Source organism: Grus americana, chromosome 18, assembly GCF_028858705.1.
Source record: "Grus americana isolate bGruAme1 chromosome 18, bGruAme1.mat, whole genome shotgun sequence".
NCBI classification, from domain to species: Eukaryota; Metazoa; Chordata; class Aves; order Gruiformes; family Gruidae; genus Grus; species Grus americana.
In genome coordinates, this window is record NC_072869.1 from 6,655,212 (window position 1) to 6,668,829 (window position 13,618).

General features: G+C 35.2%; 1 protein-coding gene across 16 annotated transcripts in view; it reads left to right on the forward strand.

Annotated features, from left to right (window-relative positions):
- The window catches only part of MBTD1 (mbt domain containing 1), a 39,400-nt gene that overhangs the window by 7,429 nt on the left and 18,353 nt on the right, over nt 1-13,618 (forward strand). For 8 of the 16 annotated variants that reach the window (XR_008579700.1, XR_008579701.1, XR_008579698.1 and 5 more), the window contains 8 exons: nt 1,252-1,453; nt 2,603-2,742; nt 3,591-3,705; nt 3,799-3,884; nt 9,499-9,616; nt 10,262-10,396; nt 10,879-10,967; nt 12,298-12,532. Coding sequence is in view for 12 of the 16 variants with exons in the window: in XM_054846090.1 (XP_054702065.1) it covers nt 1,252-1,453; nt 2,603-2,742; nt 3,591-3,705; nt 3,799-3,884; nt 9,499-9,616; nt 10,262-10,396; nt 10,879-10,967; nt 12,298-12,532 (1,120 nt within the window). In the remaining 4 variants the exon portion in view is untranslated. Of the gene's footprint in view, nt 1-899; nt 1,454-2,602; nt 2,743-3,590; nt 3,706-3,798; nt 3,885-9,498; nt 9,617-10,261; nt 10,397-10,878; nt 10,968-12,297; nt 12,533-13,618 lie in introns of all 16 variants that reach the window. The other 8 variants (XM_054846100.1, XM_054846101.1, XM_054846102.1 and 5 more) reach the window with 5 other exon arrangements.

Below are 13,618 nucleotides of genomic sequence, written 5' to 3' on the forward strand. Positions count from 1 at the left end.
TTTAAGAAGGAGAAGTCCAATCATATATTATTATTTTTCTGTCTACAATGACTTTTAAATAAAATTAGCTCTTGGAAAAGGAAGTAGAGGCAAAGGCTTTCTTAATATTTTTTTCTGTTTTCTTGGCTGTGCTTCATTCTCCTAACTTGTGCTCTGTTGTAGAATTTTTGTCTTCTCTTTAACTCTTTTATTTCCTCTTAAACTTAGTAGATACTGTTAAAGATAGTGGAAATACTTTGAAATTTTTTTTTAGCTTAACGAGGGCAGCTCAGCTCACATAGCAGTCGCCTTGTTTCAGTAGAGCTGTGTAAGATATTGATAAAGTGAAAATTGTCACTGTATTAAAATGCATATATTGGATGTGCATCAGAAAAAAAAAGACATCAGTTAATCTATTGTTTATACTTTAATGTCTTTGCTGGAAATTGCTTATCTGTTATGCATTCTTCAAAATTGTATGTTTTTATTAGACCTCAGATTTTTTTGGTTATAGGCAAACTCTATTATGTAACAAGTTTTCATATATGACAGTGGCAAATTAGTCACCTTTCTATCTTTTAGCATTTATACAGACCCTATTGCCATAGTAACTGAGCTCTTCATAATTGTTAATGTATTAGTCCCCAGAACATCCCTGTGAGGTAGGGAGGTATTCCTGTTTCACACGTGAGAAACTGAATCATAGGGAAGCTGACTGATTTATTGACAACCCCAGAAGCCAATGAGAGCAGAGATATAATATACTCTCATTTCTGTTCCTGTGGAATAAGTGCCCTCTTGGTTGAACTGTCTTTCCTCTGCCCAGCTTTCTCAAATGAATGATTTTTTAGTGAAATTGGCTGCAGCCATCTGGAATGTGCTCATTTGCATATAAGATCTGTGTGGCTGTCATTATTCAGCACATCAGGATTAATGAACTCTGAAGATACCAAGGAAAAGAAATGTATGGACTGCTACTGTGTATTCTCAGTGGACCGTGAGAGAGATTTTTCTTCCTGTATATCACAATACCAAAAATTGGCTGGTTTGGACTCTACTAATACCAATTTAATTGGCAATATGTGGCTCATATCTCTGTGCTGATAGGGCAGTTTGTTAGTGTATCTACTTCTGAAGGCTGACTTTGACCTTTGGAACTTTTTAAGCTTGACTTTGAAATACTTGCATTCAGAACACACTGCTATTCTTTGGGGTTTTTGTTGTTGGGGTGTCTTTTTTGTTTTTGGTTGGTTTTTTTTTTTTAATTTTTAGACAGAACATACTTCACGAGCAGAAAGGAAAAGACGTGATTCATTCGGGATGTTTGACGGTTATGATAGTTGTAGTGAGGACACCAGCAGCAGCTCCAGTTCAGATGAGAGTGAAGAGGAGGTTGCTCCTTTGCCGTCCAGTCTCCCAATTATAAAGAACAATGGACAGGTCTATACTTATCCAGATGGCAAATCTGGCATGGGTAAGTATGTGCTGCATGGGTACAGAAAGTTTGATATTTGTGTTTTTCAGCCTGTGCTGTGAGTTGTGAAAGTCCAATCCCAAATGTTGGTCCTGATTGAAAATGGACCAAAAAAACTGAAGGGTTGGGGTTGGTTTGTTTTGGGAGGGGAGAATTGTTTGGTTTTTGCTAAACTGAAATAAGATAGACTTTGAATCTTGCTGTCAGGAAAGAAATAGTACGGGAACATCTGCCTTCCCATCAAATGTGTGTTGTGTATATATGCATACATATATATATATGTTCTCATGTACATTGTTTCTGTTCTTTGAGCTTTGATGAAGATGTTGGTGTGTACTCTCTATGCTTGGGCATATATTCTCTCTGCCCTTTATGTTATATACGTATGTATTAAAATATATTTCTTCCCATAGTTGGCAAACTTGATTACTGCTACTGTATAAAGTCTGTCAGTATATACCTGTTCACTACTTACTAGCTGTAAGCGAGCATATACTGGAAAAAATACAAAAAGGGAAGATTGCCTTTATTATTGGGGAAAAAATATTTTAGCCAAAATCATTAGTGATTAGTAGAGTGCTCTGTGGATAGGATCTTGGTATTGTCTCATTGGCATAAGTTGGTCACAAACTCTTATTCATCGTGGAGCAGCTCAGTGGGTGATGCTGTCAGCCTCTGAAGCTAGAAGAGAATACTGGTGGGCTAGGGTACTTTGGGTATACTAATTTATGGTTCAAAAGAGAGATCTGGTTTTATTTCAGGTCGGAAGTATTAAATATTTAGAGGAAATCAAGATTGGCAGGCCCAGATTCAAAGCAGACGTTTCCTTGAGAATTGTGAAAACACAGAAATCGGCTTTAGCTGATTTAGCTGGGTCGTTCACTTCTGCCAGTGGTAAAATTAATAGGGAGCGGAAAGGAAGGAGGCACCCTTTTATCAATGAACTTGAGGTTGTTAGTGTTTCACTGACGTTTGTGGTGGTGGTGTTATTTTAAGTTATTTTTCTGTGCAATTCTCTTCAGGGACAAACACTTTTAGAAACTGTTTGGTGGTGCCACCTACAGGACTTTCCTTATGTCGTCTTTGTTCTGCATTTTTACTGAGATCTGTATTACACTCTTAACATTTGGCTTTTTCTCTCCTGATTAGCTACATGCGAGATGTGTGGAATGGTTGGTGTCCGTGACGCTTTTTACTCTAAAACAAAACGCTTCTGCAGTGTATCATGCTCTAGAAGCTACTCATCGAACTCCAAGAAGGCCAGCATTCTGGCCAGACTTCAGGTAGCGGTACAGACACCATTTTCTTTATATACTTATTATAGTCCGAGTTTGTAAAACATGTACATTTGTAAAACTTGCATGATGTTTTAAGATAAGTTTCTTAACATTAAAATTTTTACAATTTATTTTGTAAGCCAAAACTCTTATCAGTCATGAACAAATTACTTTGCTCAGCAGAGCAAATTCCAGAGAATACTGACTCCTTAATTCATTTCTGCTGCAGTGTCTCTCCTGCAAGACAAAGATCAGGAAAAATCTTCAGTCTACATATGTAGTGACTTGAAATTCTATGCTTCTCACACCCAAGAAAGTATTTCTGGCTTTAGAGAGCATAAAGGTTTATTTAGCATTGTTGTGTTTTGGTTTTGAGGGTTTTCTTAACTATATAGATTTGCAAAATGGGTTTTAGTCTGTTCACTTAAAATATAAATCAAATATTCATGAAAATATATTAGTAACATTCAAGAAAAGAGATAGAAATGTCAGGAAGTATTGTTATATCCTGTCTCAAACTCATTGCAACAAATGCCAAGAAATTGCATTGGTATAAATTAAAAGTTCTTCCTTTTTACCTGCTTTTGAAAGATATCTTTTTTTCAGGTAAAGAACAATGAATCTATAATGCTGTTCAATTGGAATACTAGTACAAAAGTCATCTTTTGGACATCCTTTGCTACTGGTTTTTAAATTTATTTAATATTACATGTAGTTTTGTGATACTTAGAACAACACAGAATGGAAGTCAACTGATTTTAGTTAAACGTGCCAGAGAGAGGCTACAGACCTATGGAAATTTGGTGATGGGGGTTTGGAAAGACTTTATTTACTTAGCTTTTTTTTTTTTTTTGCTTTAGGGTAAACCTCCAACAAAGAAGGCTAAAGTTCTACAAAAACAACCCTTAGTGGCTAAATTAGCAGCATATGCTCAGTACCAAGCAACTTTACAAAACCAGGCAAAGACTAAAGCAGGTAATGGCATATAAATGGAGCTGAAACAAATTCTTGGTAATACAAGATTTGTGGCTCATTAGCAGCTTCCTAAATAAAATAACTTTCTTTTAGCAGCTGTCCCTGTGGAAGGTTTCAGCTGGGGTAACTACATCAATAGCAATAGCTTTACAGCAGCTCCTGTTACCTGTTTTAAACACGTAAGTACTTTTCCATATGTACTATACTTTTGTGTGTGTGCGTGAGAGAGAGAGAGTCCATGTTAATTCTTGAATTCATTTTTGCAAAAAATTGATATTCAAATATGTTTCATGGCCTTCGACTATGAAACTTACATTGTAAACTGTGCTAGTATGACTGCTTTTTAGATAGGTATGTTTGGTTTTTTGTCCTTTAAAACCATTCCGAACACAATCAGTTACTCTCACGGTACGTGCTCTCATAAACAAAGAAAAAAGTAATAGGAGACTCTTAAACACTTGTGAAGCTATTTTTCTCACATTCGGGGTGCAAAATCATCAAATCCACTACAGAGTATCAAACCAACCAGGTCATGCGATATTGGAAAAAGTTACAAAAGGCTTTTTAGAATGAGTCAGGGTTGCTCCATTATGTTGAACTGATCTTTTGGTTACATATTTGAATTTGGGACTTTTTTTTTTTAGTCAGCTTCTCCCTGTCAGTCGTGCTGCCAGGTAGTGTAGAAATAGAGGAAAATGAAGGCTTTGTATAAATCTGAAATTAAGAGGTTGGTTTTCTTTGTATGAGAGTTACAAAAATTCCAAACAAAGTCCTCAGTCATTACAGAATGTAATTAGGGGATGAGGAGAATATTTAGCAGCATCTATCTTTAATGTCTGTTGAATTCCAGTTTTTAGATCTTGTTTAAAATATTGTCAGTACTTTCTGTCTCTTAAGTAAAAACTTTATGATGGAAAGTGTTTTCTCAGCATCCTTTTTTATTTTTATTTGGTAAATTGAGGTGTTCCATCTTCTTACAGAAGTTTCATTTTGCTCAAAATTATCAGATGAAAATTGCAATCAAAACAAACATTTTGTTTTGTGGAAGTTGTCCATAAGGGGGAGAGATATTTTCTGTTCAGTTCTGGAATTCATGCTGAGCCCTGTCAACTCATAAATCAGTAGGAGTTGAGGGCTCTTGGCAGTTGGCACTTTCTGAATAGCACCCTTTATGTGTAGAGGCCTTAACTATTGCCCAGAACAGAGCCTTGCATTAGTATAGCTTCATGAATTTCTATCAAATTCCATGTGCTTAAGTAAGCATGCTTGCACTTTGCTCTCACAGTTACGTGCATGCTATAATAAATAATTTCACAAGTTCATCTCAAAAGGCATTGTTTGATAATGTGGGCTGTACTATTGTAACAACAAATGCTTCATGATGTATGGCACCTTTAATTAGGATACAGCTACAGTAGTTAGGTCACTTATAAATTATGCTCTAATATTCATATTAAAAGGAGTTATCTTCCTTTCTTACTGCTTCATTCATTAAATTGAATGGTACACCAATAATGTGAACTGATACAATACTAATGTTTGCATTTTACTTTGAAAATTTTCACTACATGGCAGCAGTGCTACTAAGCCTGAATGTTTTCTTTTCTGTCCCCATTTTCCTTTTTTATACAAGCAAAATGCAACTCCTGCAGTCTCCTTTGGAGATTTTGACTTCTTGGGTGGACATTAGTTAGTGTTACAAGGGTGTGACTTGCACTTAGTTTTACTGTAATTATTTCTTTGAAAAATATATTATTTAAACCAGGCAGAATCGGAAAACACATTAGTAGTCTCTTGTTAGATCCTTCTCTCTCTCTCTCTCTCCCCACCACTCTCTGTTGATAAATAAAAACCCCAATATTCTTTTTGTCTGTTTGGAAAGATTATTTACATTTCCGGTGTACTACATTGCTTTGATTCATAAAAGTTTGTATTCATTGATGTTTGTTTACCATCCATGTTATAGATTCCATGCACGTGTTGTGTGTGTCCGTGAGATTGATTATATACAGCTTATTCTGTTCAAAACAAAAGTTTTGAATTGACAGTAAAATTATGGCATCTACCCTTAAATTTGTTATTAGGTAAAATACATATATTGTTCTACTGTGTATATCTGTATGGATATTTAATAGGGAACGTTGGGATCAATATTAAAATTTAAGGGAATTATAAGATGTGGGACTTGACTTATCGATTATTTTTTTTAATAACCTGGCATACTTCACTATTTCAGATCTGATGTAATTTTTCCAGATCAGTTTTTTTTTGCCTGGAGAGTTATTTCGTCTTCAATTTAAAACAGTTACATTTTAGAATAAAAGCATTTAAATCTTGAAATTGTCTCTATCTTTTTCTCTGTATGAGAAGAATTAATTTCAAAGTCTTTTGATGTGGCTTTTGTACTTTCCTGTTACCTTCATTCCAGACTTCAGTGTTGAGTAACGCTAAGGACACTCACTGGTACACTCACTCATAGTACAACTATACTCACTTTATAGTTCGGTAAACTGAAGTAGAGAAGCTGCTGTGGTTTGTGTTATATAGGAAGCCTGTGACAAGCCAGAATTACAGTTTGTGCACCTTGCAGCTTGTTTTTTGCCAAATGGCATTAATCAGACACACAGTAGTAGCTGATGCAAGGAGGAAACCCCTAAACTTAATATTCTTGATATTGCATTATAGCTTAGTAACATACAATGTGCTCATTGCTAACCTGCATTCCAATTTCATTTTCTTCTAAACAGTTTTTACTTTCTATATTTGCTTTTATTAGTTCAAATCATTCATAGAAATGAAAGCAAATACAGTGCTTTTTAGCTGTTCATCAGTACTGCTTAATGTACAACTTGATGCACAATTAATACTGATTATTCTTTTTCACTCTGCTAATGAGATGCACAATTTCTGAGGTTAAGAATTTTTTTAGTCTTTCTTCCAGGTGAATTTTATTCTGAGCTGAAATATTTTCATTCTTTTGTGGGTTTTTATTTGCTATTTAAATAAATAAATCGTTTAAGGGCGTGTTTCCAGGATTTTACACTAGGTGGCAGTGCTTTGCCTTGAACTTTTTATTCTACACCATTTTGCACATTGTCTTCTCTGGCATTACTTTTTGTGGGGGTCCTGTTCACACACAAGGTATCAGCATAGTATCCTTATGCTTCAGGAATTGGTAGCATCGCTTTGCCATGAAAATCCTGATTCAAGTCTGAAATCATGTCGGTGCCACCCAAAACTTTTAGAAGCCAATTATTTAACCCACGAGAGCTTTATTCAGGGAGGCATGTGGGGATATTTAGCCTTTAGGCACTCCTCTCAAACTGGACCTTCCTGATTGCAACTTACCTTGCAGAGAAGGCAGCTGCTGCTCACAGATAAAGCCTCCCAAGTCATCTCCCGGAGCAGGAAGCGATGAACCAGATCTTCCCTTGTTTGGGAGTGACATGAAGTGGATCTCTTCGTCATGAGTCTGAAAGGTAAATTTGTTCTTACCTGTAAATTATGGTTCTGCTAGTTCGCACTATGCCAATCCAGACTTCAGAGTTATCCTTCCAGCCAGCACATGAATAAGACCTAACGCTCACATAGTGCTTTGTGAGTTTTTCAAAGCACTGTGCAAACATTGATTGATTAATCAGATGAAGACAGAGAAGACATGAAGGAAGATGGCTGTTATAGCCCTGGTTTATCCAGTCTTCCTCCCTTAAGAATATTCCTAATGAGTCAAAAAGGAAAAGATGGGGCAGTATACCAGGTATATACTGTAAGCCATCCCTTCAGGACAGAAATGTTATCTGGCATTTCAGTAGTGATGCTACACAGGATGGCTTCCTTCTGAAGGGTGAGCCATATGGATTGGTGTAGGAGAACTAGCAGAACCACTATTTTCACAGACAAGGACAAATTTAACTTTCTGCTATTTCCCTCTATACCAATCCACGTTCTAGAAATAAAAATTTGTGATATTTTCATTACTGGTTGATGTGAGGAGAAGTGTTTTGATATACTTTTCACTCTGAATCAACTGAATAGATGAGCAGGCAGTAAAATATATTTCAGTTAAGTGCAGCTGGATTATGAAATTATTCAGCACTGCAATTTTGGTTGTTTGGCCTCATCTGTATTTCTATACAAGGCAACAAGATTTACTAAAATATGCAGTTTGAAAAGTTTAATTCCCCAATTCAATTCAAAAAGCTACACATGTTAATTTAGAGATGATAGTGAATATGTAATAGGACTTGATTAAGAAGCTGTATCTGCATTTTTTGTGTGTGAAGATAAGCCATCATCTTTCAAGTTGTTTTTTTCTTTTTGTCTGCCAGATGGCAGAAAAGAGCTCTGCAGTCTAGACTGGTGTAGATGGGACATAGCAGAACATGAAGAGACCAGGCTTCAAGACTAAGAAACTGACATTCTTGCAATAACTTATTTTTCCTTTAATAGTTCAAACAAGTTTTAAGTTTTGCATGCCTGGCCCGAAATATTTCTACTAGTGAAAGGTATCCCTTTTTTAAGAAAAGTTTGGCTTTTTCTGCTGCTAGTTGGCTATTGCTGATTGCCAGCAAAATTCCAGTATTGTGATTTCCAATCATTCAGGATTAATCCGACTTCATAGAATTTTGGCTGACAGCCACAAGTGGATAAAGTTGGAGGCTATTCCCATTGAGCTGTTAAGTTCTCTGTGTTTGCAAAGAGCTTTGTAAATGAGACGCAGTCTCAGGATCTTGTCTGCCCACTGTGGTGCAGAACCAGGGGATCTCTTTGATTGTCCCTGTGATATCTGGGTAGTAATTTTTTTCAGAACACCTTAGAGTTGATATGACTAGTGTTCTAAAACACCCCAAATCTGAATCTTTCCCTTGTTGATGGTCTCTAGTTTAATGTAGAGCGAGTCACTTTCTATTTTGTTACGAATATAACTTCAGTTGAGTAACTTCTGTGGTTTTAGATTCTTCAGCACATTGCATTTCTGATATCTCTCAATATCATCTGACTGTCTTTTCATGATGCTCTGTTCAACAAAACATAATTTTTATTTCCAGTTTCCCCAAATCCTTAATAGTTCATCAAGCTTGTATTTCTTGTTACTAACACATTAGTCTAAGCTTTCAGGACAGTGTGTGAGGAATCTAGCTGTGCATTGCCATTTGGCACGCATTAAAAAGGTGCCACTCAGCCTTCTATTCTTTTTGCATGCTTGATGGAGTGATCGCTTGTAGGTGATATGAAAGCCTGTTCCTCTGAGGGGATGTGAACCAGCAGGTGATAAACCCCACCATAATAAATTGTCAGAATAGATGCAAGAAATAATTTTTAGGCATTTTTTCAGGAATGTTTCTAATTTACAGAATGTGAAGATTTTGATGTCTGTGGTACAGTTATGAATTTAAAGTACCATAATTTTCTGGCAAGTAAAATTGCAGAGGAATTACGCCAGTCTCAGTAGAATCGGCAGCATGCACCTAGATGAAACATAGTAAAATAAAAACTGACCTGTGAGTATATGCAGTTTGTGCTTGTGCTTTACAGATTTTTAAGCTTTGGAATCCTATGGGTTTTTTTGCAGGAAATACACAGTAATAATAGTGTACAATTACAATACTACACATAAGGTTTGAATCAAAACCAAACTAGGTTTTCATAGAATGAATGTTTTCTAAACATAACGCTTATGTCTTATTCTGTATATTGATTTTTTTTTTATCTCCAAGTTGCTTGTAAAACATGAATGTAACAAAAAAAAATTCGTGTGGTGAACTGGTGACTTTTTTCCCCCTGAAATGATAGGCACCTATGGGGACATGCTGGGGTGATATCTCAGAAGGAGTGCGCGTGGAAGTTCCAAACACCGACTGCAGCCTACCTACCAAAGTCTTCTGGATAGCTGGAATTGTAAAATTAGCAGGTGAATATATTTTAGTTGAAATTATTAAAATAATCAAAACAATGATGTGAAGGGAGCTAAGAATATAGTCAGTGGTCACCTGGTTAGTAGAATATTGACACTGGTTAGGTTGTCAGACCTGTGTCAATAGGCTACATGTGTTAGCTCTGTTGCTCTGTTATGCTGTTTTACAGTGAAGCTTGAGAACACCTGGGGTTTTTATATTGCCGAAGAGTACAGTAAGAGCAGTGCAGAATGAATGAGGACATAAGAAATTGTATAATAGTTAACAAGTAAGCCTCGTTATATGGATCACTTTTCTTCATTAAAAGTTAAAAATTCAAGGTCACGTAGCTAAGATATGAAAAAGCAGATACTGTGGGTAATTTATCAATTTTGTCCTATTACATGTAATTTGTAAAGGTTTCTAGTTCAAGAATTTTAATTAAAATTTGACTTACATGATAGCACAGGCACATTTATCAAAGTAATCCATTCTGTGCATTAATAACATGTGGCAATGTGCCCTAAGAATAATGTTATATAAAAAGTTCTAGTCTAGAAAATCCAGTGTAATATACATTATGATTGGTAGAGAAATATTAATAGATCTTTTATAATCTTGTTTAAATTTTGTCTCTCTTAAATGGGACTGCTTTCTTTCAGGCTACAATGCTCTGCTAAGATACGAAGGCTTTGAAAATGATTCAAGTCTTGACTTCTGGTGCAACGTTTGTGGGTCTGACATCCACCCAGTTGGTTGGTGTGCAACCAGTGGGAAGCCCCTAGTCCCTCCTCGAAGTATGTAATTAGTAGCCTTACTGATTGATATAAAAGTCTTTCTTTATTAAATTAAATTTGCTCATGGTTCAGATATCAAACTTGTTTTTTCTTTACCATAGCAACTCTTCCAACTGTTACAAATAAATCATTTTAACTTTTGGAAAAATAAGGACTTGACTGATGCTAAAAGTGTTTCTTGGAGTAGCCCATCTGATGCAGCTTAAAGTTTTTAAGATCAAGGTGGAAGCGGTTAGCTAATCAGTGATGTGAACATACACTGATTTTATTTATATTTTGTGATTAAATTCTTTGCCCTGACATACCCATAAACTTAATCTCGGGTAGCATTCATTCTCTAAAGAGGTTTTTGTCATTATTGTCATCCAAGCTTTTTAACAGTCATCTGGGATTTCTTCTTTACATATTCCAGACTCTAATATTGTCTCTAACGGACACAATTAAAAATCAGTGGCTTATTTTTTCCCCTTCATTTGCAACAGCCATCCAACACAAATACACAAACTGGAAAGCTTTTCTAGTGAAACGACTTACTGGTGCCAAAACACTTCCTCCTGACTTTTCTCAGAAGGTAAGGCTGATGCAATATCAATGATGTACTATAAACGAAATTGCAGCACAATGTGAAGAACTGAAGTATTTTACAATGGCACATTAGCTCCTTTTATAGTGAAGGTGATACAGTAGTCTCTTCCCTTAAATACAGTTTTCCTTGAAATCTCTATTCTCCCTTTATGTCCACGCTTGTCAGCATGTATTTGGAAAACTGTTTCTTCTAGCAGAAAGTAGTTTTCATTAAAAACTGGTTAGTCTCTTTTAATTTTAAAATACCCCAATTAAAAAAAGAAAAAAAAAAAGTCTTAATAAGCTACCCTGTGATATGTAAGAAAAATGAAAACTTATTTTTCTAATTCAGGAATGATTTTTATCATGCACTATTTCAAGAAACTGAACAAAATTTGTTAATATAGCACATATCTAGGTGCAATGAAGTACATACTTTTGAATGTTAATATTTTTCATCTGCTCCGGATGAGTTTTTTGCTGTCTTTGTCCTGTCTTTTAAGTGTGGCAGCTGCCTGTATAGTGTTCTATAAGTTTACTATTATTGTGAGATGGTACATAGCTTTCAGTAGGAATAGGAGACTTATTGTATTGTTGTTTTACACTGCATCTAATATTAAGAAAAAAAAAAACCCACACCTTTCTGCAGTTGTTCATTTCTATTTAAAAATTGGCTCAGTTGGAATTAATTAAATTGGCAAGGTCTCAACACTTGGGGGGAGTTCATAATGGAAATGGCAAGTGACAGATACTGATTTTTAAACAGAATGTATTGTCACAAGGCAGATTGACATCTATTTCCATTCTGTTCCTTTCTTTTTGGTATATTGTAAAGAAATACATTTGTGAGTCACCACCTTTAATTATGTCGAAGGTTTGTTTTCCATGCCTTTTTATAATAAAGTAAAAAAGGATTAAAATAAAGTTCTATGTTTGAGTGGATGACAAAGCAAAAAAAAAAAAAAAATTGGTGTCTTCTTTTTTTGGTTAAAATTGTTTCTTCAGGAAACTTTATCCATTGTTAACAACTGAACAAGCTTTCCTAAAGTCAATGGAAAATTCCTTTAACCTATGTGAGAATTGTATTAGGGGCTGTACTTGATACAATTAAAGCATTGTAGGATCTATTCTATTTAGTTTTCTGAATTGCTTCATTTTTCCCAGTGTACAGTGAAATATAAGAGGAATCATTTGTGTCATTTTTACAGGTTGATTAACAAGTACTTGAGTTAAGTGAAAAGTACAGTGATACTGCACTTTAATATCAGAAGACAGATGACTAAGGAGGAAAAAAAAAGTATATTCTTATAGAATGGGTTTTTTCCTCTTGCTTTAAGGTGTCTGAGAGTATGCAGTACCCATTCAAAACTTCCATGAGAGTAGAAGTTGTTGACAAAACGCACCTTTGTCGAACAAGGGTAGCGGTTGTAGAAAGCGTCATTGGGGGACGGTTAAGATTGGTGTATGAAGAAAGCGAAGACAAAACTGATGATTTCTGGTGCCATATGTACAGTCCGCTCATTCATCATATCGGTTGGTCTCGAAGTATAGGACACAGATTCAAAAGATCTGGTAAGCTGCTTGTGGTTTAGAGGTGTCTTTGTGGGCAGTGTTGGCTTGGAGAAGTCTGACTTAAGCACTACTAAAACTTTATACAATTAATAAAACTAGCCTGAATAATGATCTTTAAAAAAATACATATTATGTAACGTGGCCCAGGGGTTTTATCAATTAGATCACATTCAAAAGTTTCAGTTTAATTAGTGTATTTTATAGCATTGGAAAAGCCGAAAGAAAATTTTAGTTGAATTGTAGCATCATTGAATCTTTCTAGATATCGACATAAACAGTGGTTAACAGTCTAGGCAGGAAAACTGTGAACTGCAATATTCAAGCATAGTAAACATCATTTTTCATGCTGAAACCTGGAATTACACAGTCCTGCTCCACAAACTCCTTGTCTCTGCATGTTTGTCTCTTTTTGTACAATACAACATGGACAAGTATCCTATTAGATACTGATTTTATTTTACTTGCAAGTTTAAGGACTATTATCTAGTATTTTTTATATTGCAAGATTTACATGTTTTAGAGGGCATTAGGAGCTGGGCAGGGAAGATGTAGTGCCAGTCTAATAGATGGTACACAGTTAATACCCTTGTTATCTAAAATACAAAAATCCTTGTAGTATGAAATATTTAAGATTTCTAAATAAAAAAGTCTGTTTTTTTTAATATTTCTGTGCCCCATTGAGTTTGTGTCCTTTGTCAGAAACAGAATTTCTGTAAAACATTCCACAAGGCATCCCTTCAGGAAAACCTTCCATTTTCCTAGTGCTTAAACTTTCACTAAAACCATTTGTAAATAAGAGTAGTTAAGAGAAATCAGGACCAGTGCTACTTCCCAGCAGTTACTTCCCAGCTCTAACAGAGTTCTAGGGATTCCCCTTGGAAAGTAGTATTCAAGAGCTGGCAAACCCAGCTATATTTATGTATTTAAAGTGATTATGTATAATTATATAAAAAATGTGTAAATATAATTTTCTGTCATAATGAAAGGATTTTATTTGCCAATTTTTTTGCAAAAGCTTCTATGTATATTTGTATCAGTTTGTGATATAATCAAGTGGTCTTGTAACTACTGGATTTTTATTTTTTT